Raw genomic sequence first — 26,690 nt, 5'->3', positions numbered from 1 at the left:
GACAAGAATTGCAAAGGCAGTGAAATAGTCTTTGCAATTCTTGAGACACAAGTAGTTTCAATCCTTATAAGCATCTTCTAGTAATCAAGTCAGCGAAATAGGCTTGGTTACTAATGGTAAACTCTCACCAGACTTTCATCGGAAAGGTGAGGGGCTAAAGGGAAACCGGTCTTTAGAAATTAAGGTGTAAACCATGAAATTAGAAGTTAAAGTCTTGTCTAGTGAAGGGTTTGTTATTATGACGAACCAATGATCCCAAGACTATTTTTATTAATTGTTATTTACTTTCAACAACTGAACCTCCTCTTTTAAATCTCTTTTCTCCTCTAATCATTTTCTAAAAGTTAATTAGATTGACCAACTCCCTAGCGGAACGATAGTCTTTTACTACTATTACTTCGATAGACCGTGCACTTGCGGTTTGGCCTATCAAGTTTTTGGCGCCGTTGCCGGGGAGTTAACTAATTTAATTAACTTTTTCTTTTTGATTAGAATTTTCTTTCTTTTTCTATTCTTTTCTTCTTTTATTTTTCTTTTATTTTTCTTTTCTTTCTGTTATTGTTAACTTCTTGGGTTCTCAACCTTTTATGCGAAGAACTAGAAATCGAGTGGTACTCATACCCGAGATCGAAAGGTTTTTACATAGAAGGAGGAGAGAGGCACGAGATAATACCGCCATGGCTAATCGCACTCTCAAAGAGTATGCAATGCCGTCTACGGCTGAGCCACAAGCTATTATTCTGTACCCAACGGTTGAGGATGACAACTTCGAAATTAAGCCTGCCCTACTTAACTTGGTGCAGCAAAACCAATTTTCGGGATCCCCCACCGAGGATCCCAATCTTCACATCTCTGTTTTCTTACGAATTAATGGAACCATGAAGGAGAACCAAGAGGCCGTAAGACTTCATCTCTTTCCCTTTTCCTTAAGGGATAGAGCTAGCGCTTGGTTCCATTCCCTCGAAGTCGGTTCCATTACTTCATGGGATCAGATGAGGCAAGCATTCCTTGCTCGGTTCTTTCCCCCATCCAAAACTGCTAAACTAATGGACCAAATCACTCGGTTCAATAAAAAAGATAGGGAGTCTCTCTATGATGCGTGGGAGCGTTTCAAAGAAATGCTCAGACTTTGTCCCCACCATGGTTTAGAGAGTTGGCTCATTGTCCACACCTTTTATAATGGCTTATCTTATACCACTAAGATGTCTGTTGATGCAGCTGAAGGTGGAGCTCTAATGAACAATAACTACACGGAGGAATATGCCTTAATTGAAGATATGGCTCAAAATCATTACAAGTGGACCGACGAGAGAGCCATCACTAGTTCTTCATCCTCCAACTACACGTGGGTCATGCTGCGTTTTTCATGAAATTTTAGTATAACTTTTACAATGAACTATGCAAAATCTATGAAAGCAATAGTGAATGAGATTATATGAATAATGGATATGGTTAATTGATATCTTTTCAATTCTAGCTTAGGATTGAATTGTTTATGTTGTTTTTGAGACGAAATGGAATTGAATTGGAAACTTGAACATGAGTTCGAATGAGATAGAGTTTTCCCAAATGAATAAATATTGTGATGCTTGAACTAATATGAAGTTGAACATAGGGATAACATGCATGAATGATGAGAATGTATGTGAGCATGAGACTTAACTTATGTGAATATTGAAAATAGACGGACTTTGTGAATATGGAAAATAGACGAACTTAGTGAATTGATGATTTATGGCATAATGACTTGTAAATTGTTATATGATGATGATAAAGTGGTGAATAATAGTTGAGATATGTGAATTAAATATTGACTAAGTGTAAGTGGCAAATTATCTAATATGCAAATTGGCTAAATGAAGAGGTGTTGTTTCCTTGAAGTGGTAAATGTTTGATGATGTTATATTGATGATGAATATGACGATGATGTTAAATTGATGATGAAAATGACGATGATGATATAGTGACATTAAAAATGATGATGATGATGAATAGTGACAGTGAATATAAATAAAGTGACGATGTTGTTGATGACGTTTGTTGAGTCGTATGAATATATGCATTGTCGAGTCATATGTTCATGCATTCATGGTCAGTCAAGTGATGGTGAAAAGTGACGGTGGGATCCCTCAGAAATATACCTCTGATATCCAAAGTGACGGTGGGATCACTCGGTAATATAACTCTGGTATCCAAAATGGTACCACATGCATACATAGTCGTCTATAGCATTGCATGCATGCAAATTTGGAAGTCATGTATTTGGTTATGTGAATCTAAGTGAATGTATGTACATGACTATGTGTGTTCATGTGATAATTGTGTGAATTGGCGATTGATAGACGTTTGGCAAGTGCACCAAATACTTCGAAGTAGTAAAAATATCGATCCCACGAGGACTGTTTTTAATCTCAATAATTCAATTACGTTGGAACTTAGGATGTATAAAAGTTATTTGGATTTGCCACTAGGCAGTTGATTGGTTTAATTGCATAAAATTAATGACAGAAAATAAAGTTGCTTTTTAAGAATAAGAGAGAGATGAGTTTAGGTCTTTCGAATCATCTATGTTCCCCTAATTGGTATACTGCACCTATTCTTATGAATGATTTTCTAGTCCCACGATAGTTAACAAAATAGCCCTAATCAATCCTTTGAGTTAGGACCCTCTTCTCAAACTACAGCCCCTAATTCCTTAGGTGGTCTAATAATCTTTGAAGGTTTAAACACGTTAACCTAATATCACTAACAAACGATTATCCATTCCTAGACTAACCATGTTTATTAGAACAATTCAATTAGGTCTAAGTCGAAAGCTAGGGTCAGTAGTCATTCGTTCTCACTAAATCATATTTATATTTGATCAGAATATAAAAAGCATTAAGAACAATTGAATTGAATAAAGACTAGATTATCATTCACAATAAATAGAGTTTCACAGCAACATGTTTCAATTAGGGTTACAAAGAATCATCTCAGACCTAACCTCTAATGGATTTAGCTACTCATAATGGTGTTTACAAATAACATAATCATTAGAGGAATTAAAACATACATAAACTGATGGAAGGATGAAGAAATCGCCCTCCTAGCCGTCTTGTAGTCTCAAAATCGCACTTTGCTCTCTTCAATTCGTAACTCTTGTTTTTGGAATAGACTTCAGCTTAAATAGGCACAGAAATTCGCCCAAATCGTGTCACGTTTTAAGTAAATCGTGACACGTTTTCACCTTGTGTAGCAAGAAACTGAATTAGGGTTTAACCAAATTGTGTCACGTTTTGCCAATCGTGACACGTTTCTCAATGTCGAATCACTGCTTTAGGTCTTCATCAAATCGTGTCACGTTTTTACCAAATCGTGACACGTTTTACTTCTTTGCATTTTCTTCAGTTTTCTACTCTTTTTGCTGCATAAGTTGCCTTGTGAACTCCAAATTGTGATGAAAAATACATAAAAATTACGTAATGACGAGTTGTCATCAGCGATGGTGATTGTTAGAACAAGAAAACTATCTTAACTGATTTTGAATTTTAGTATGTCTTTTTATTTATATTTTTGAATTAACAAGTCATTCTTCCTCATTTTCAAAACCGCCTCACGGTTTCTAAAGCACTCAACTTCCTATTCCGACATAACGCAATTAAAAGATGGTCAAGAATAAAAAACATGGAAAGGCAAAGGAAGAAAGAAGATGACATGATGGAAATGGTGGAGGAAAAGGCCATTTGAAACTACTATTGGCCTTTCGTAACTGTATAAGTTTCTCTAATTTTTAACCAATTTAACTTTGCTACTTTTAATTGAAAGAAAATGTCGTTATTGTCTCATGTCTCCTTTAATAATGTTACCGTATTATCTCACATTTTTTTTATTTGTTCTATGCAATTTAAATCTATTTCTTTAATTTCACTACACATCAAAATTTAAATCTATTTCTTTAATTTTACTTCCAATTCCATGTAATTTTCACTCTGAAAATAATGCGGGTATATAGAACATTTAATTTTCTAACTGCTTTGTGTTTTTTCTACTGTTTGAATTTCATCCAATCTTTCATGAACTCCTTACAATATCTCACCAGAGGCAATTTTTCTTGGGTTGTTTTTGTTATTGCTTCGAAGCATCAACAAATTTTAATTTTAAGTATATATGTAGGAATTGTACCTTTCCAAGTAAGATAAGATGAAAACAAAAGGAAAACGAAGACATGTTGCATGGGAAAGACCGAAAATAGTGATGGGATTAAGATATGCATGTTCAAGTATTATGACATTCTGAAGCAAAAGCATAACCAACACTTTTGTACTTGGAAAATGTTTCATATCATGTTTGTCCTTTTAAATTCTTCCATGTAATTTTCTTCCATTGGGTTGAAGGTTCAATTCTTCCATGCAAGAGTTCACTATTTTTCAAGAAAATGGCATTACCTCCTTCAAGCTTTCTCTTTCATTTTTGGTCATGGGGTGGTGATATAAGACTTTTGTCTTTGAAATTGAACGATTTTTTTATACATGGAATATGCAATTTAGCTAGCTTATCAATATTCTAACTATTTGTTTGCTACATTTAAAAGGACAAACAAAATAAAATAAAATATATAGGACAAATATATTTTCATTTTTGCTATGATATATTTCACAATCTTCCATTGTTATCGGTATGATAACAATGGATTATTGGCATTAGCTTTCAACCTTCAAAAAAAGCAAGGAAACCATAACTTGGTAAAGATATGACTTTACCGCAACTTTATAATATGATTTTTGAAACATTTTGTTTATGCAATTGATTACTATTTTTCACATTGAAATATTATGTAACCAAGTTTATGAATGGTTCTAAATGTGGTGCAAAGAGTTTAGACTTGAGAAATAGCTTACGTGCTATATATTCTCCTTACATATTCATACTTCGGTCTTCATTTCTTTTGGCTTAGCCGTTTAGGTCTTGTGATTTTGCAAATTCTAACACATATGCAGGAACAATTAAAATTAGAGAAAATAAATTCTTCTTTGGTTCTCTTGCTTGGATGTATTAAACAATATAATTTTGATTTATGTATCAAAGAATTGCGTGTTTCTTGAATCAAAAAGGGAAGTACGAGTATAACCAAACTTTATAAAAGAGAGACAATATAGTTGAAATTACAATGAGAATATACAAAAAACATGAAAATGAATATATGTAAGTTCAAGTATTATGACACACAATATGGAATAGTGTCAAAGTATACTTGGCATTTTTCAACACTAAATATATTTTCATTCATTGACTAAAGAGTTGTAGTTTCCTTGATTCAGAGCAAACTTGAGAAATGAGGCATTAGATAGTTGAAAATTAGTTAGAAACCTACTTATAGTTTCCATGAAGCGAATGCCAACATCATTAGCCTTGCTAATTAATTTGACTTGAATTTAAACTACGTATCATGTCTTTTCTCTTCTTTTGATTAAGTAGGTTTCTTAGATCAACAACAAAAGTACATCTCACTTCATGGTTTGTGAAATATTTAAATAGTAGATAAATTGTAAATAACTTACACAAAGAAACATATTCAAATATATCTACCCGTTAGCGCAACAACAAAATATATACATATGTTAGCGCAGTAGAAAAAGCGGACAAACGAGCATGGGAGTGCCCGTCTGGACACTAGTTCATATTATGAAAAAAATATTAAAATTGTAGAAAATAAAGAAGAAGGAAATGAAAAAAATATATAAAAATTGTAGAAAATAAAGAAGAAGGAAATGGATGCATAATAGATTTAGAATTATAATTGGCTTAATTTATTTTATATGTATAACCTATAAAAGTTGCATAATTGTAGAAAATAAAGAAGCAAACAATTGGAGAAAAATTGGATGCATATATATATATATATATATATATATATATATATATATATATATATATATATATATATATATATAGGGATTTGCTAGAACACACCCACTAGTTTTTATGTGGGAGTGTTTTAGCAAGTTACACCTTAAGGTGTATTTAACTACTTTTTAGTTATAACTTGCTAAAACACACCTTCTAAAAAATAAGTGGGTGTATCCTAGTAAATGCCTATAGGAGTTGCTAACATACACCTACTTATTTTTTAGAAGGTGTGTTTTAGCAACATTCACCTTAAGGTGTATTTAACAACTTTTTAGTTATATTTTTGCTAAAACACACCTTAATAAAATCTAGTGGGTGTATCCTAGCAAACCCTATATATATATATATAGGGGATGTATCAAATGAGAGGTGTTATTGTGAGAGGGTGAGAGCATTAAATAACAGCCACAGGATTAAAACAAACGGTTGAGATATTACTTTTCTTAAGTTGCACCTTCGTACCCTTGTGCTTTTCATTTATGTTGTTCATCTCCACTTTCACAGTCTCACATCTTTTCAGCTTCTGATACTTGAGAAACCGATAAATCCATGTACAAATCACAAGCCATGTTGGTTGAAGGGGAAATTAATTTTACGAAATACCGGATTAAATCTTCAATTTGTAGATTCTAATTATTATTTTTTTCTTCTGATTTAACTAAGTAAGATCGACCCTTTTTCAATTTTTTCCCAAATATCCCTGTTTAAATCAGACATGTTTTTCATTATTTGAAAATAAAAGGCTTCCTCTCGTTTTCCATATGAATTTTGGGAATGGGTTTTGTTTCAAAATTGGTACTTTTCTTGCATAATTTGTCGTTTCAATTTCCTAAGATTCCATGTGTTTTAAGGATCAATCTCAGAATCTTTATTTTTCTTACTTTGTCTGGTGTATGATTATTGTTTACAATGAAGGGGATAGAATCGGTAGTCATGTTCATGTGCGAGAGAGAAGATAGAATGGAACAAACACAACTGTGTCTGTGCGTGTAAGGGGAAGGGTTGAAGGCGCAGCTTAAGAAAAGTAATATCTCAACCGTTTGTTTTAATCCTGTGGCTGTTATTTAATGCTCTCACCCTCTCACAATAACATCTCCTCTCACTTGATACATCCCCTATATGGGATTTGCTAGAACACACCCACTAGTTTTTATGTGGGAGTGTTTTAGCAAGCTACACCTTAAGGTGTATTTAACTACTTTTTAGTTATAACTTGCTAAAACACACCTTCTAAAAAATAAGTGGGTGTATCCTAGCAAATGCCTATAGGAGTTGCTAACATACACCCACTTATTCTTTAGAAGGTGTGTTTTAGCAACATTCACCTTCAGGTGTATTTAACAACTTTTTAGTTATATCTTTGCTAAAACACACCTTAATAAAAACTAGTGGGTGTATCCTAGCTAACCCCTATATATATATATATATATATATATATATATATATATATATATATATATATATATATATATATATATATATAGTAGATAGATAGTAGACAATTTAGTTTGAAAGTTACTTTTAACTGTTTCTCATTTGAATCTGTTTTTTAGATTTTTTTTTTTTTAGATTCTTATTTTTAAAAAAAAAAGTTGTAATGAACGCAAGCAATACTACTAAAAGTGATTATTTAAAAGAAAATATTTTTTATTTAAAAAGCTATAAAAAACAACCTCTAATATTTTTTTTATGAAAGGAGGTTCTAAATGTTGTTCACGGATCTGGATCCTCTCCTTCACTAATTGTTTCCTTCTCTCTCCTTCCCGAAATCTAAACCATTGGATTAATCCAAGGGTTGAATTATTAAAAGACAAAAAGAAAAATTAAAAGCAAATATCTCTAAATTCTTAAGTTCGAGTATCTTTCGTTGAAAAGAAAAATTAAAAGCAAATATCTCTAAATTTTTAAGTTCGAGTATCTTTCGTTGAAGCATGAAATGAAACAAGAGTGTTACTTTTCCCACCCTATGCCTTTCCTAGCGCGCCCTATTTTTTTCCCAAAATACCCTTCGTCCGGATTATATAATCCGAACTAGTTCCAGAATACATATTCCGGATTTATTCGTGTAGTTTGACACTCCATTCACCCTGATGGTTGATGATACCAGTTATAAAAATAGTGGTCCGGATTATATAATCTGAAGGCGTTAGAGATATTCCAGAATATATAATCCGAAACATGTAAATCACCCCGTTGAAAGTCAACAAAAAGGGGTGATGAACGACAGTTCCGGATTATATAATCCGGAATGTGTTAAATATGTCCGGATTTAATAATCCGGAGTGCATCAGTTCAGAGGCAGAAGCCATCTGTTTTGGCTGAGCCTCTGTTTTAGAGCAAATTCAGTCAATGTTTTTGGCCTTTGACCATACGCAAACCAGAAAATCAAATTATAACATCAAAATTAACAACATAATATAATTTTTAAACTTTAATAAAACATAATTATCCAAATGGTACATAACATAATTATCCAAAATATTCAAACATTAAAATTACATAAAATAGTATCAGTCCCTAATAACTACACCTCTGCCACCACCGCTGCCACCACCTCTGCCACCCTCAGTAGCTTTCCGACGACGGTAAACTTTGGCATCATGCACCTCTCTCAAGGCATCCTCCAAATGCTGCCATTCCTCACTCCCTTTCGGCACCAGACAGCTTCTCATCACAGCATAAATGTGGTCTCTGATGCGGGTCATCCTTCCACTAAGCTGTAAGTACGCAAGGTCTCCATCATCTTCAGCAGCTCGGGTATCAAGGACCTCACGCTCTGGTGGCTGTGGCACCGGTACCGGCATGTCCGGAAGAATCATGCGTGGATGAGACACCTGGTAAAACCACTCGATGTATCCATCTGCTACCTCCACACCATGGACTGCAGTCTCTCCCAACTCCTGAGGTGTCAGCGCATAATCAAGTGCACGCTGAAAGCGGTTTGTGATCTCCGTCAAGTTCACATCAACAGGTGCACTCTGAACGGGATGTCTCGGTCTGGTCTGAACAAACCCAAACTGGCGAAGCACCCTCTCCGGCAGATATCTCACCATGCGCTCTCTGCATCTCAGCCATCCAGAGTAAAGGCTGACCCGCTCAAACGGACGTGCCTAACGGTGCTCTCCATATGGGGCCATGACAACCCTCGTCAAATCCAGCTCATCTAGATAGTTCCTGTAGTTGTCCACCGTGCCTAAACCATGCAGTGGCACAAAAAGCATCGCGCATGGATACAAATTCTCCACATATCCGTCTCAGACATCCTTGCTTCCCATACCCATGAAGTGATGAAACACCCAAGCCTGCATCAAAGACAACCACATATAAATATACAAACCATATACACTTAAATTAAAAAAAATTAAACATAGTTCTTATTTTATACCTGCAACAAACTCAGGTATCCTGCCACCTGACTGGTGTTCCAACGTGCAGCATTATTGAGCTCCTTATACAACTGAGTTAGTGCCGCAGCTCCCCATGAATAACCGGCACAAAGATCAAGGTCTCTGAAGTACTTCAGGTAGACAACATCCACAGCCCACTGACTTTTGTCACTGAAGATCGTGATCCCCACCAAGTATAGCAAATATATGCGGACAGCCTGGTCCTGCAACCTCTCCACCTCCTCAGTCACACCATACTGGTCCACCAAATCCCTCTGCTCCTTCAAACGCTCCTTGAATATCCTCTCCAAGTAGTTAAATCTGCAATGTGCACCTTTGGTCTTCTCGACCTCTTTGAGTGCATCACCCAGATCAGACCCCAAGTACTCCACCATCCATTCCACCGCCTCGTCCCGTGATATGGACCCGTGGGACAGGAGCATGCCGTCAATGGGGATATGCAGCAAAGAGGCCACATCATCAAATGTGACTCTCATCTCCCCAAACGGAAGGTTGAAGCTAGAAGTCTCCTCGTGCCACCTCTCCACGAACGCACAGATCAGCCCATGATCAATAATCGTGTAGCTCGTATCCTGGAGCCAACCAAGGCCTGTGCGACGCAATCTGCTCTCCCACCAACGTGCAGCCATGATATGTCTGGTGTCATCATCATGCATCGCCTCTATCTTCTTTCCGTTGTTGATGCATTTTAATTTTCCACGCCACTGCAAATATTTATAATTAATAAAGTGAGTTTAAATTCATGGCTTAACAAACATATTTAACAATAAATAAACCAGTCAGATATAAACAGTACATAACCAAGCAGTTTCAGATATAAACTGAGCTTCAGATATAAAGTGAGTTAAACAATACATACCACGCCATCAGCCGCCTTCCTGGCCACGTGCACATGGTATCTCCACAGCAGGTCAGTCTGGTGTGGGCCACCAGGATAGTCTTGTAATGGCTCAGGGTCCACCACCTTCTCCTTCTTCTTTCGCCTCTGCTGTAACGCTCTATTTCTATTAAAGCGATAAAACACGCGAATATAACAAATATTCAAGAAATAGACGCTACGTCTCATCTAAACAACAACCAGCATGCATATATAATAATATCTCAACAGTCACAGCGGAATATAATTCATACATCTCCAAAAATATATATACCATGGTCAAATAACATCAACATAATAATCTCTAAAACTCAACAATGAGTACATCATCAAAATAAAATAATCTAACAAGACTAGGACACCGACTCAACCTAATCAGAGCCCTAGACTACTACGCCAAAATGATAACGGGGGCTAGCTCCCGCTATCCAAACATCCACCAAGCAACTCACCGAGCGACTAATCCTGCACAACGTCTACCCATCCATACAGACAGGTAGGTGGTCGAAACCACTGGGGGTAAGCATTACATTAATCATAATCAACAGATAAAAACATAGCATTCAAGGATTCATACATATCACATATACATAATCATCCCTTCTAGAATACTAGCATCACATGATTAACATCCCCCATTACTTGCACCTCAAGCTATCATAGCATAACAGACATATTCAATCTCTAATCAAGACATCGACACAAGCTCATCATTTATCAATAACAATCAATGAAGGGATTACTCACCTCATTCTTCACTTAGCATACTTAACTCAACAAGTACAGTTCATCATTTCAAAGTTATAAGCAAGCAATCATCATCATCATCAAAGAAATCACCACATCATATGCGTATATACATATACAAATCTCACATCATCATTATTATCAAAATAATTATCTTCAATTGATTCACCAAGTGTATAAGCACAAACAAGTAATACATGCAGTTAGAGCATAATTCAATTATTCACAACCCTCAACAAATCCACCAATGTACATATACACCAATCCACATAATCACAACATTCAACAATTTCACTAATGCACAAATTCACCAAGTCACATGTTCAAATATGCCACGACTCATCAACTAATCAAATACATGCAATGTTCTAGACTCTTCTAGATGCATGTGGTACCAAACTCCTCCAAGGTCGTCACCTTATGATGCAACAAAAACATCATTATCAACGGCTATAATCAACGGCAATATGGATACAAGTATCCGGTCAACGGCAATATGGATATAACATCCGACACGACATATGATGCATGAACATATGACTCAATCCACAATGCATATGTTCACAACAATTCAACGACAATAATCAACGGCTATAATCAACGGCTATATGTATATACACGCATTCATCACCAATCACATCAAAACTAGCATGTATAAACTCACCACCAACAATCAACGTCATTTTCATATAATGATTCAACAACATAATTCATCATCATGATTTAGCATATATGCATTCACCAATAATATCACCATCAATTAACATATATGCAAGTAATCAACATCAACAACATCATTACAACTCAACAACTCCATATAATTTCTCGCAATTCAAATAAAGGAGAAAATACAACACATTATGATAACCATCATATTCAACACCTAACAACCATTCACACATCTTCATATAATCATATCAAACTATCCACAAAAGATTTGCCAAGTAATTGGACTTCAAGATTATTTTCGACAAGTTCGTCTCTAGTTTCACCATTTTAAAATAATTGAAGCAATTAAACCAAAACCAAGTAAACAAGATTCAATGCCTCAACTAAGTATACCTCTAGGCTACTTATAAGTACAGTAGAGGATACAATTACGTTTCACAGGCCAAATGCGACGAAATCATGAAAATCACAAAATTCGTCTCACTTTATCACTTTTCAAGAAATTTCCATTTTCAAATCAAAACAAGTTAGATCCATCACACCATAGTTTAAATACCATTAAACACCTTAATTGAACTCATAAAACTCAAGTTTGAAGTTAAGAAACATTCCATAAAGTTTGGGTTGACTTAGAAATAGTTATGCGGAATGTTCGTAAAATTTCCCTAAGACCACCTTGGAGTATTTTCCTCATAACTCACAAACAAAAAATCATTTTCAAGTCAAACCAAAGCCTCTGGAAAGCTAACAAAATTATCTACAACTTTTATGTTTACGTCAGAAGCCAAATCAAAACAGAAATGCGAGAAACAGACGCAAGAACACAGAACAGGCGTGCTGTGTGAACAGTAATCGCTTCTGAACAGTAACAGCTTCTGAACAGTAACAGCTTCTGAACAATAACCGTTTCTGAACAGTAGCAGATTTTCAACCTTCACGTTTTCGCACATAAAAATCAAACCGTTAATACGTTTTCGATGCCGTTTTTGCCTATACGCTCCTGACACTTAGCTCTATCATAATCTACAGAAAAATTCAAGTTTCAACCATCCCAAAATCATTTCTCCCAAACCTCACATAATCATTTCTTTTGCAAAAACGCTTAAACACCGACATTTCACACGAAAAACCTGTTTTCTCCCAAACAACTCGACTAACACAATCACAATATGAAAACAGAAATTCTACCAATTCCAATTCATCCAAAAACATCAAAAACTCAATCAACCACCTCATATATCAAAATTTCATTTGGGTCTTTCACATGAACAACTTAACACAAACTTCACCAATTTGAACAACAACAACAAATCTCATCATAATTCATCATTTCAATGATACCCATTGCATCAATTCATCAACAACACATGTTAAAACAACAACAACAACATTTGAACATGAATTCATCAACAATTCAACAACCACAACTTCATTCATCATCAATTTCATACAAAAACATATCATGTTCATATCTACCCATTTTGACATACAAATTCAACAACAACAACACAATTAACATTCAATTCATGCATATAATCACGTCAACAAAATTAAGCACGAAATTCTACAACCAAAATCAAATTAAGCACTTAACCACAATTATGCAAAGAATTAGGGTAGAATTAAACTAAAGGATTATGATTAAAACCTAACCCCCTTACCTTAATTCTTCTCAACACCAACTAAGGCTTCACTTTAGCTCCAAAACTAGCTCCAATCCTTGAAGCTTGACCTCCCTCTAGCCTTCTCTAGATCTCCTCTCCAAACCCTTGTCTTCTCTCTATCTCTATCTCTTCTCAATTGAAAATAAAAATGTTGGCAAAACCATATTCCCTCTACCAACTAGAGCTTATATAGGTTCACCTAATTGGGCTTAACTCACAACACCTTAATGGGCCTAACCCATTTCTATTCTAACCCATAAATGTTACTACTCACTTAACGGTAAAATGTAACACTAACGGTCAACTACCGGTAATCAAAAATAAATTACTACAACTCCCTAGCACTTAGTAAAATAACCACTCTTACTAAGTACTAAAAATAATCTTCAACAAAATTACAAAATTACCCCTACTCTCAAAATGACCAAAATACCCCTAAGTCCAAAATGATTAAAATACCCTTCTAACACTGAATTCTACAATTCCCAACCAAAAATACACATAGAGGCAATTAATCACATAAGAGCACATATAACACACATAAATAAATAATAAAATAACTCTAGCGAAAAACGGGCTGATACATCTGCTGTGGCTCGGCATCTTCCATCTCCTCGTCCATACCCTGCAGCTCCTCCTCAAGCTCTTGCTCTCCATATGCTGCAACTCCACATCAGGTATCTCCTGCTCTATGTCCTCTTACTGATCCGGCTGCTGCTCGACATCAGGATCGACATCAGCATGGCGTCCTCTAGCACCCCGACGCCTCGGACGAACAACACCTTCAACCTCCATATGTTGCCTACGCGCTCTCCTACGGGAAGCATGCCCTGCCTCCCTTACGCGCTGAGTATTAGAAGTTGAACCTTCTGTAACATTCAAATTAGGGTAATCAACCATCACAATCAAACAGCACAATCAAACAGCACAAAACAGAAGCAAAACAACATTCTGGGTTTGTCCGGATTTCGAATTCCGGAAGTGGAACAACCTAGTCCGGAAAACGAAATCCGGATTGGATTCTACAGAATTCAAAAAAAAAACGAACTAATTGAACTTGTATGACTACAAAAATCGAACTTACCTTCCATGATGTTTGACAAGGGTTGAAATGCGGTGCTTTTGAGCAAAAAAACTCCAAATTTGGACAAGATTTGTTGTGTTCGGAATTTGGGATAATGTAGAGAGAGAGAGAGAGAGAGAGAGAGAGAGAGAATTTGGGAAAGTGAAAATGTAAAACTGTAAAAATGGGGGTGAAGTTCCTTTTATATGTCGCAATTGTCCGGATTATATAATCCGGAATTTTCATAGTTATTCCGGAATATATATTCCGGAGGGTATGTTGGTGATTTGCATAGGGCGCGCGAAGAGGCCATAGGGTGGGAAAAGTAATACTCATGAAACAATCATAACAAACCCAACGGACATGACCTTGGAGTGCAGGACAGAGGTGACGGGAATTAACGGCAGTGGCCTTCAACAAGTTTAATCTTCAGGCCCACTTTCTTGTCAAAACTCGGCATTTTGTATACTCCCACACTTTTAATCTTATCAAACAACATGACAAAGTTGTGACAGAACCATAACCTTCACACCTTTCACATTCTCCTCACTGGTGTCTTATTGTTAAAGTCCATGTCTCTGTTGTGGGCGGTCACTAGTTGTGTTAGGAAATATGGCATCCATGGATGAAGGAGACATGGTCGTTCCTGTAAAATAGGAGGCTCGGCTCTCTTTTTAAAATAGGCCCCTAGTAAAATAAAACGTAATTTTTTTTGTGTAGCTAAACTTTATTAAAAAAAAAAATCAGAATCAGAAGAACTTCTATACATGAAAGGAATTAAAAAAAATTAAGTGAAAGAGGTGAAATTTATCTAACGGTGTCGTTTGGATTTGTCACTCCTCTATTGTGGAAAAGGGTAAAACGAATGGTTTATGCGAAGAAAAAAATGATTGTTGTGATTCTTTCAATGAAATAGCTTTCCAAATTGACTGATTAATTGATTATACAACTTAGGGGTGGTTCGATAGGATCAGATTTACGTACAAAAAGGAGAACTAGAGTCTAGAAAAAAACTCAAATGTGTACCGAAGAAAGAAAAGGATATAACATTTTTTTTTATTTAAATAGGGGGTGGATATTAGACTTAATTTTCTGTTTGAGGTCCGTAGCATTTGGAGGCCCAACCTGGTTGAGCACCTTGCACTCCCCCAAGGTCGGGCCTGGAAGGAGAGAAAAGCTTATGAAAGTATGTTGAAAATTGTTTTTCTGACATAGAATACTTCCAATTGACATGTGGAGATGACCATTTTACCCCCAGCGGTAGTTAACAGCCGCTGGTTAATGCGCCGGCAATTAACAACCGCTGGAGTCTTCCAGCGGCAGTTAACAGCCGCTACGTGCGTTCTAGGATGCACCGGCCTTTTCACCATTCAACCTCTTTTTCTTCACTCATTCAACACATATTTTCCACATTTTTTCCACATTCAACCTATTTTCTTTCAACATTCAACCTATTTTTTCTACATTCAACCTCTTTTTCCATCATTCAACCTCTTTTTCCATCATTCATTCAACCTATTTTTTCTACATTTTTCCCCTATAAAAACCCTCACATTCTCACATTTCCTCACATTCTCTCCTCCTTACACTCATTTCCTCTTTACTTCTTTACTCTTTCTTCTAAAAAATGTTTGTTTGTCATAGTCCATTACTCAAAGAAACTCAACCAGAACTTGTTCATTGGTTATATATTCAAGTGAGGAACAACACGAATTGCAGCATGAACCTTCTTGTAAAGCTCCTCAAGGTCATCTGCCTCGATTCCTTTCTTAATGTACTCACTAAAGTGAGTCTGGTATTTCTCAGGCTCATCCTCAGCCAATACTAAAGTGACTCTGTTATTTCTCAGGCTCATCCTCAGTCAATAAATTGAGTCTGGTATTTCTCAGGCTCATCCTCACTCAATAAATGTACGACGAAGATGACTCCACCTATTAAGGAATAAATGTACGACGAAGATGTTATTTTTAATGTTATTGGTACGACGAAGCAGATTTAGTTTTACCCCATTGTAAATGTATTATTATATTAATAAAATGTGATTTTATATATGTTACTTGTGTTCCTTTATTTTAGTTTTTATTTTCATTTATTTATATAAAATCCGAATAAAATTCGAATAAAATCTAACGTGAATTCAAATAATTAAAATTCGAATAAAATCTAACGTGAATTCGAATAAATATTGCGTATCGAATAAGTAAATTATAATAAGTACACAACATTAATTCAAATAAAAATGGCGTATTGAATAAATAAATTCGATAAGTACACAACATTAATTCTTAGACAATTTTATTTACATATAATTACATTACGTAAAAGACATGTACGTCAACTATCATTACATTACATTCGGAAATGTACCTTCTAACTACAACAATTATCTTACCTTTGAATGGGGTCAATTCAAACTAGCTAAACAGCAGGACTCCAGCATTCGTCCAGAAGTCCTTTTGTTCCATTCCAAATGTTAAATTCTAGTTGGCCTTGGTTTTAAATGATAGTATCTAAGAGCCAACGGAATGAGGTCCAGACCTTGACACTTCGATACCATCATTTAAACGAAGCCAACCAGAAATTAACATTTAGAATGGAACAAAAACACTCCCGGACGAATGCCGGTGTCCTGCCATTTAACTAGTTTGAATGATCCCATCCAAAGGAAGACAATTGTTGTAGTTGGAATGTGCATTCCAACTACAACAATTGTCTTACCTCTGAAATGGGGTAAATTCAAACTTGCCAAACGGCGAGGACTCAAGCATTTCGCTCGGCATTTATGCTTTCCTTTGAAAAGAATAAATTTTTGTCAGGCTTGATTTAGATGAAGGTATTCAAGTGCCACCGAATGAGGTTCATTCCTTGACACTTAATACCTTCATCTAAACCAGCCTAACAAGAATTTAATCTTTTCAAAGGAAAACATGAACACCGAGCGAAATGCTTGAGTCCTCGCCGTTTGGCAAGTTTGAATTACCCCATTTCAGAGGTGAGACAAAAGGTTGTAGTTTGAATGCACCTTACCCTAACTAATGACGATCTTCCGGCGGAATCAAGCTGTTGACGATATCTTCAGTTGATCTCAGCAACGTCACCCGCATATCAATCCACTGGAACTTGGTGTGCTCCCAAAACATACTTGTCACGTTTTCGTCGTTCTTTAACTCCACCCAAGTGAATGATACGCTCCCCTCGTCGAGTTTTGGACGTTTATACCGAACATTTTGCACCCTCCTTGTGTCTCTTGGGTTGACTCCTTGGTTGAATTCATTCAGTTGATCCTTGAGATCAATTAACGTTACATAAAGGCACCGAACCTTCAACCTCTGAGGTTATCCGCCGTTGAATGTTGCATGAATGTCGATCCACCCGGCCATTGTTTCAAATCTACACACATAGAAATTAAAAATAATCAATGAAAAACTCATTCAAACACTTGTAGTGAAAATTTGACATAAACCATAAAAATCCTAAACAAACCCTAAAAAATTTATAAAATTCGAAAATAAATTATAAATTCAATCAATATAACTTCATTAGGTATTCATAATATATGTCAATAGCATTTCAGATCTACAACATAACCATATTAACAACAAATATTCAAACCCTAAAAAATTTATAAAATTCGATAAAAAATTAAAATTCGAAAAAAATTATACATTTAAGCAATATAAGTTCATTATAACAGATATTCATAATATATGTTAATAGCATTTCAGATCTACAACCATAACTATATTAAAAACAAATATTCAAAATTTAATAATTAAACAACAACTAAAATTATAAACATATAAACACATATACTAACTAAAATGTATGACAATAGCATAAGTGATAACTTACTTGTGATTTAGTGGAAATTTTTTTGGATGATTTGGTAGAGTTTTTTTAGATAGAGAGTGAAATTTTGAGAGAAAAAATGGTGATAGTGATGATGGAGGGACTGTCTGGAATATGGCCACTGGCGTGAATATATCACAAACACAGCGGTAGTTAACAACCGCTGACACTCAGCTGTAATTAACAACCGGCGTGTTTCCCAGCGGTTGTTAACTACCGCAGGGGTATTAAGGTCATTTACATGTGTCAATTGGAAGTATTCTTTGTCAAAAAAGCAATTTTCAAGTATATTATTGATAGTAAAGAGTAATGTTACAAATGATTGAATTGTCCCACTAATGGAGTGGTTACAACTATGTGTACTACTATTGGACTAATACTACTTGTAACTAAACTATAACTCTAATAAGATGCGTTACTACCGTCGTGTTCCCTGTCGTCGTCGGTGTCATGCACTCAAGGATTATGTCTCCGTTGTGGCGTCACTGGGTTGAAGAGGAGTCGTGTTCATGTTGTCCAACTTTTGAATTCTTTCCAGATTTATGAATTTAAAGTTATTTGGTTTTTTCTCTTTTAGATTTATCACCATTAGATTGATCGAATGGCTAAGATCAGGAGAAGGAGAAAGCAAGAGACAAATGTTGAAGGAGAGGATCTGGTTTCGTTGTTCACAAAGTGTATCACGAATATTTTTTTATATTAATTTGTAAGTGCTTTTAATTACCTTTTTATATAAAATGGATTTATTGTAATGTGGTTTTTAATATTGAGAGTTCTAAATTGAATGTATATGCATCAAGCTTAAAACGATTTTAGACTTGTTGGATTGATTAATATATATAAACCTGCAAAATGGTCATTTGTGTCACTTGATTAATAATTATTTTTTCATTGTAAACTAATGACAAATTAGTTCAAGAGAAAACTAGTTGTACATGAGTTATTATATCATCATTGTGCCTTCCGTGCTCATTTGTTTTGTGCAAATTCATTTTTGTTTTAGTGTTATCTATGTTAAATTTTGAACTATTATAAAAAAATCAACATGAACAACTAAAGATATAGAGAGCATCATAATTCAAGACTAAATAATCATTTATTTAGTTTTCCATGACAATAACATGATTGACTATAAAGATAATATTTGCACAATGATGGGACTCCTGACATTGTGGATACCATCTGACCAAACAAGTGATGAAGAAAACACAGTTTGATTTGATTTTACTCTTCCAACAACAATAATAGCAAATGATTGTTTCTCATTTAATGATTTGAAAGAGAGAAATTTTGGTTTCACGCTAATCTTTATTTTTGGATGATGATGGCTGAGAGTAGCTTTGTAGGTTGAGTTAGGAAAACCAACATTTGTGACTGTTCTATGAACCTTTACATTGAAATGCTCATGTATAGGAATAACCATTGCTGGATAGTTTATATCTTTCACCAATGATCTTTCAGGATATCCATGGCAACTTGAATTATCTCCACTAATCTGTTTAATTTTGTCAGCACCATAACCATAATTACAAAGCATTTTCACATAATCTTGCTTAGTGATGTCATAAACAAGTCCAGGGTGAACGGCTTGTTGTGGATTGATATTACCAGATCCATAAGCAAATTCACCGGCCAAATCATCATAAGTACCTTTCATTGTTGTAGCAGTTGTCATGATAGCGGATTTTATAGCTGCAGGTGACCAATCTGGATGAAATGATTTCACATATGCAGCAACTCCAGCAGCATGAGGGCAAGCCATAGAGGTTCCGGATAATATGTTGTATTTGAACTTTCTCTTGTCACCTATATCCGATGAGGGTGATGCTAAAGGTGAATATGCAGCCAAGATTTCCACTCCTGGAGCACTTATATCTGGTTTCATAATTTCTAGAACAAAAGGGTTTGGGCCACGTGAAGAGAAAGTGACAACTTTAGGAGCTTTCATGTCATGGAAGATCTCACTCTTTAAGATTTCGGCTATAGGGTCTTTGGTGGAATTTGTGTAATGTTGAACTCGAACAAAGTTTTTTGATTCCAAGGTAAGTGTAGGCTTCTTAGTGACAAATGCAGTTTCAAAACCAAGGTATGACACATTAAGGATTGAACCAATTGCACTACTCACCGAAGTCAATGTTTGACCTAATGTCGATCCACATAAAACAAGTTTACCCTTCACCCTCTTTTTGTCTGTAGAATTACACTTTTCTGGGGAAAATATAATTCCATCAGCTAAGCAAGCTTTTGCATTACACAAAGCTATTGGGAATTTGGTGCCATTTGAAGGTGTTATATTGATTGACTTACCAATATATGTCTTTCCATTTCCAAGAATGAGCTTAGCAATGAATTGTCGATCTATGGTAGTTCCAGCAACACTAAATAACCAAGGTGATACACTACAAACACTACTTTGGGTAGGGCCAGAATTTCCTGCAGCCTGCATTGTGAGTATTCCCTTCTCCATGGCATGAAAAGAACCAATAGCAATTGGGTCATTCAAAAAATCAAGTCTAGAGGCACAAATAGAGATAGTAATGACATCAACTCCATCAGCAATGGCATCATCAAATGCAGCCAATATACCAACAGCACTACATAAACCTGATTTTTTGCAAACTTTGTATGCAGCAATCCTTGAAGATGGAACACCACCTCTTGCAACGCCTTTTGCATAACCATGAAAGCTCACACCTTTCACCTCACGTCCACCTATTATCGATGCTGTGTGGGTTCCATGACCTGATTCATCTCTTGCACTCACATCTCCAATGCCGTAAAATCGTGCTCCGATGATCTTCTTGTTACAATTGAAGTCACTACCACCTGCACAAACTCCCCTCCACTTTTTTGGGATTGGACCAAGACCTAGTAAATTATAAAAATGAATAATCGAATTAATAAGCTCATTGTGTATATATATTAAGAAGTTAAACTATCTCACCTAAATTGGCACCAGTAAGAGGCGAACCTGAGACCTTGAGAGAAGCACACTCCAAAGTCTCAAGTTAATGCCATCACACCAACCCAAGTGGGTTCTCATCGTATATAGTTAGTTATTACAATCTTCTAATTATATTATAGTATCTTCATATAATGAAAACAATAAATGTCCTAAGATACTCATGATAAGCAACATTATTAATTCATCTATGAATAGAGGAAATTAACTAAATATAATAATCGCAAATTATTCTAAATAATTAAATATTTATAATTTTAAGTGAGGTGAAATTTCGCACATATGATAATTATTAGGAAATAAATAATTTATGATAATTATAAAAGATAAGATTTTGTGGTTATGGTAACGAATAGGTTTAATGGTGTTTTATCCCCTGTAAAAAAAATTGATTTCCCCCCTGTAATTTTTATTTACTTACCACCTAATAGGCCATTCAAAAACCAAAATTTCTGGAAAAAAAAAATTGGTTTTTGAATGACCTATTGGGGAGGTATTCTGAAGATTTTTTTTTTACATGGGGGGTAAATCAAAAAAAAATTACAGGGGGTAAAGCACTATTAACCCTAACGAATATATATACCTTTATCATTGAAACTTTTAGATTCTGGCCATATTCCACTGTCTATGACTCCAGCCACCAAATCACTCTCAATAGTTTGATATCTTTTGAATGAGTGAGGAAGTCCAACGAAGTTCCACGACCTTGTGGTTTGAAGGTGAAAGTCTTGGTTTGGAAAAACTGAGACCACACCTCTCATTCGAACAAGTTTTTCCCTTTCTTGATCATTGAGTATGGCAGCAAAACCATTGAAACTCCTCTTGTAACTTCGAACTAACCGATTTTCTATGCCATTATCATCCATAACATGTTGCAACAAGCTGATATGGTGAGAGGTTGGGGAATATGATACTCCCTTAGGAAGTGAACCCATGTACACGATGTAAAGTTTACTACTTTCATCGCCACTTTCAATAGCATCACACACCAGGGTAATTAATGATGTGAAAACTAAAGGCACAAAGATTGATAATACAACAATATGATTTGCCATATTTGAAATGGGAATACTTAACACAAATCCAAACAATGTATTTATACACATAAGAAAATCATATTAATGGAAATATTTTTAATTGATAAAAAAAATTAATTAGTATATGACAATTGAATAAAAAAAATTACTCCCTCCATTTCATAATAAGTAACCCATTTTGGAACGCAAAATAATTGACCCTTTCAATTTTCAATACAAGATTGATTTTTTTTCAACTGTGTTCTCTAATTAATATTGCTTTTATTACTCTCAATTCAATATCTTCTCATTTACATTTATGATAATAAAGAATGTACAAATACTTTTTTTGGCAAAAAAATACACAAAAATGTGATTAGAGTAATTTATTAAAAGTGTCGTTATCTTTCTTTCATTTATACACTTTTTTTAATTTATTTTAAATGTTCAAATGATCAAATAATAACGGATGGAAGGAGTTTATTTTAAAGAGAAATGTTAAAATCATTCTCCTTACAACAAATACTCTAACACTCATTATTTTATTAGATGAAAATTATGTTAGTCCCACCATATTATGTGGACCCATTTGTAAAGTGTTGGATCCACATCGGTAACTTCTCATCTACTCATGTTTGTAGTTTAGGAACCTATTCCACCATCTAAGGCTTTTTTTTTCTTCTTATCTCATCATGGCATCACACTACCTTTATTCATTTCTAGAGTCCCACTTGCAACCTTTTCTACGAGTGGTGGTTGTTCTCATAGTCATTCAATCTTTTCCCTCTGCTCATCATGGCATCATGCTACCTTTATTCCATACGATAACTTTTTCATCTTCTCATCACACTACCTTTATTTGTGCTCACGCTTTTTTATACCTTTCTTGTGCACCACTTTCAACTTTTTTGTGGGGCGGTGGTTTTTGAGCTATAAATAAAGCTTTGGCCCCACAATGAAAACTTTTCACATGCGTGCACATGTAGTTTAATCAAGTATTCTCAGCATCCACGGCTTTTTCCCTCTTCTATATGACATCATGCTACCTTAATCCATTCAAATTCCCCACTGTCAACCTTATCTTTAGGGAGGTGGTTTCTCGAGAAACTTCCAACCTTTTCCCTCTTCTCATCATCGACATCATGCTATATGTATTCCTTTTTATGGCATCACGCTACCTTTATTCCTTTCTACGATTTTTTCCTCTTCTTATCATGGTACCTTTATTTGTGTTCCTTGTTTTTATATTCTTTCTTGTGCCCCACTTTTATCCTTTTATTCACTTTTACATAAGAAAAAAACTCATACTTTAACATTTAGAACTTGGAGCGAGTGACTTATGAAAGAGATTAAAATTTTAACAGGCACGTGAGGAAGATAACTTGTGCAAATTAAGAAAGTACCCAATCACAATTGATCGTCTAATATGGTGGTTTTTATTGAACGAGCTTATCTCTCATAATTTTTTTTATGCTAAGCCAGGAGATTGCACAAACATCAAGGGGAAGCAACGACATCCCAACTAATACCCTTAGATAAAAAAAAAAGATTAATTAATTTATATTTACTGCAATAACTAAAGTTTAACAATAGTTTGATAACTATATAACTATTGAATTTTAAAATATTAGTTCTAATTTTAATAAATTGTAATGCTATTGTTGTGAATTCGTTAAAAATCACACCAATAAAATACTTGATGTGTGGAGCAAAATAATCAAGCAAACTGTAACACCCACACTAAACGTATCTAGAAAGTTTAGCATGTGTGTTAGTTTAGTACTGGATACATTAAAAATTTACAACATAAAAACTTCGAATAAATAACTTATACAACAAAGTGCGTGCGCACAATAAAATCACAACTCAACTTTCTATAAATAACAAATGCGTCCTTGCATAACCTTATCATCCTGCAGCGGTACGAACGAACTCTTGCTGCAACGTCCATTCAGCTACTAGCTTGCTAAATCCATCCTGATATCTGAAACAAATAAGGATTGGGATGAGACATAATGTCTCAGTGAGTTCCACCTAACCCTAGGCTATAGGTAACCTCGGGGAAAACCTACGGTCACCACGTGTCTACAATACAACTTGGTGGTTGATTATACGTGTGTGGGGACTTGCTTTCCTAGACGGTCGTGTATTCTAGACCCGTCATAGGCTCTTCTTAACTTGTTATAGTCTTCGCTTCTATACGTGTCATGGCGGTCAAGGGGAATCTAAAACCGCAATGCCAAGAATACGCATTACGTATCAAGGCCTAAGAATACTATAATCATGACACAGCTCTAAACCGGACGATTAGGGGAAACCTAAGATCGTCACCGACATATCTTTCTTTACTTGCTTCTACTTGCTTGAATGCGTTGTATCTAACAACATAACATAACTTATCACAAAAGTGATTCTTGCTATCTTACTAATTCTTGACGATCTACGTCAAGGCTCTATGACATATCATATACATGATTAATAAATATGCTAGTTAGATTCATTGATTATGTTAGTGTTTAACAAAAAAACATTATCTGAGTTCATTTTACGGATTAGTCCCGAGTGGAGTAATCTCGGAAGTTAATCCCTTACTACCGGTGAAAGGCCTAGCTAAGGCGTACCGGACTCCTTCAGTGACGTGCGGCTCCTTTATGGCTTAACCGTTCCCCTCGGAGAACCCCTTGAATCCATCCTTGGAAGGATTACAAGAGACACGACACCTACTCTTACTTAATGGTCTTGACCATATATGATTCTTGTCTTCAACTTGTTTAAGCCTTCTTGTGAATAGATAGTTAATCGCTTCACATCTTAATAGTCTTAGTCTTATGCATGAATGTAGATTAAACATATCAATACTATCTCTTTACCTCGTATCTTTAAACGATCCTGCTAGAGGTAAACTATATGCTTGCTTAACTTACTTCGTGAATAGATATCTAATCGATTCACGTCTTGCCATACTCGTATGGCACTTAGCTCCTATACGAAGATAATACTCTATATCACTCTGCGTCTTATCAAGCATATCACTAATGCATAGCATTCTACTTCTTTACTAACTATTCTAGTTCTTGACAAGCTATGTCAAGGCTCTACTTTCATTCCCTTGCTTAGTTCCTTGCTACCCGAGTAATTCGGCTTAATCTCACTCTTGTGCCATTTTTGCCATAAATGTTATAATTACCATGATTTTCTTTTCAAGAATCGTTTGATGTTATGTGCATTGCCTAGATGTTGTTTTGGGGTTATAAAGTTGTAAAACGTTGAAGGAAAGGCTTCGAAATGCACCACCGACCCTACTTTGTGCCAACAAGCCAAAAGCAAGCTGGCTGGAGACAGACAAGTTCGCTAATAGCGAAATGTTCTGGGCTGCTTGTCTGAAGAATTTCGCTATTAGCGAAAATTTCGCTAATAGCGAGTTTCTTCGGGCCTGTGGTGCAGATTTTGCAATTTTGACCCAAAACTCGTCCAATTCGATCCTGCAATGCATCATGAACATGCAGCAACATACAGAGACATTTATAAACATATTTCATGGCAATTTAACATTTATGAAACAAGATTTGGCCAAGAAAACTTTAGGGTTCTAAACCCCTCATTAACATAAATCTATACTTTCTAACTTGAAATTACACAACCCAAAGGTGGTAAACTATCGATAGAACTCACCTAAACAAGTTTCTTGCAATTCCTCAAGCATCAAGCTCAAACCCTAGCTTTTAGCTTCATCCTTGATTCTTGCCTTTCCCACCAAACCATGCTTTAATCCTTTCCTTCAAGTGTTCTTGCTTTCTAAGCTAACATAATCCTTGCTTGATCATGATTGGGAGAAAGTTTGGATGATTAGAGAAGAGAGAGGGCGCATGGTAGAGAGAAGGAGGAGAGAACTCTTTCTCTCAAAACCTAGAGAGAGAAAGAAGAAGAAATTATGAGGTTTCCACCCCCAAAATCACTTATATACTCCCTTGTGCGAGATTACTTAAATGCCCTTCGTCTTGGTCGCGCTTAACCTGACACTGATACATAAACCCTTGCTTGACTTATGCCATCAATAAACATTTCCATCAAACTTTCTTTCCGTAACATAAACCCTCTGGCACGATCGACTGGTAATATTCCGATACTGACAGGCGGGATATTACACAAACAAAATCAAGTGGGTGACAGTTATAAACATAAGCAAAAGTAAAAAACGGCGAGAGAAAGAAAGAGAGAACACACAAAATTTGTTTACCCAGTTCGGTCCGATACTGACCTAGTCTGGGGGAGAGAGCAGCCCTCTGTTCCACTATAATGATAAGTAACTTTACAAAAGAGATATCAAAGAGTTACAAGAATTAGTCTTCAAACCTAATTCTACCCAAAGTCCCAATCTCTTCCCGTGACCAAGAGACTCAATCCTAACAGTGTTTCTCCGAGGTGAATCAATCCCAACCCTAGTGTTTGTTGCCATGAGCAAACTCTACAAACCCTAGTTTTTGTGTTGGCTTCTAAACCCTTGTTTTCAGCCCCCCCCCCCCCCCCTTTCTCTCAAGGTTTACTCT

At 35.5% G+C, this 26,690-nt stretch overlaps 1 protein-coding gene and 1 non-coding gene across 2 annotated transcripts; both read right to left on the bottom strand.

Moving 5' to 3' along the window:
- Positions 1 to 1,040: 1,040 nt before the first annotated feature.
- Positions 1,041 to 1,147, bottom strand: LOC146952902 (small nucleolar RNA R71). The gene has a single exon (XR_015025171.1). It is a non-coding gene; the product is annotated as a small nucleolar RNA R71 (small nucleolar RNA).
- Positions 1,148 to 19,242: 18,095 nt separating this feature from the next.
- Positions 19,243 to 22,191, bottom strand: LOC146952901 (subtilisin-like protease SBT4.3). The gene is made up of 2 exons (XM_085743029.1): positions 21,711 to 22,191; positions 19,243 to 21,033 (listed from the first exon to the last, which is right to left on the bottom strand). The coding sequence occupies exons 1-2, from the start codon at positions 22,180 to 22,182 to the stop codon at positions 19,295 to 19,297; spliced, it is 2,211 nt and encodes a 736-aa protein (XP_085599155.1). The 5' UTR covers positions 22,183 to 22,191; the 3' UTR covers positions 19,243 to 19,294.
- Between the last annotated feature and the right edge of the window lie 4,499 nt (positions 22,192 to 26,690).

Source organism: Medicago sativa, chromosome 1 (genome assembly GCF_051527215.1).
Source record: "Medicago sativa cultivar Bolivia chromosome 1, Bolivia_mono, whole genome shotgun sequence".
Taxonomy (NCBI): Eukaryota; Viridiplantae; Streptophyta; class Magnoliopsida; order Fabales; family Fabaceae; genus Medicago; species Medicago sativa.
The sequence above is the reverse complement of the archived record's forward strand: the minus strand, read 5'-3'. Positions and strand labels throughout refer to the sequence as shown.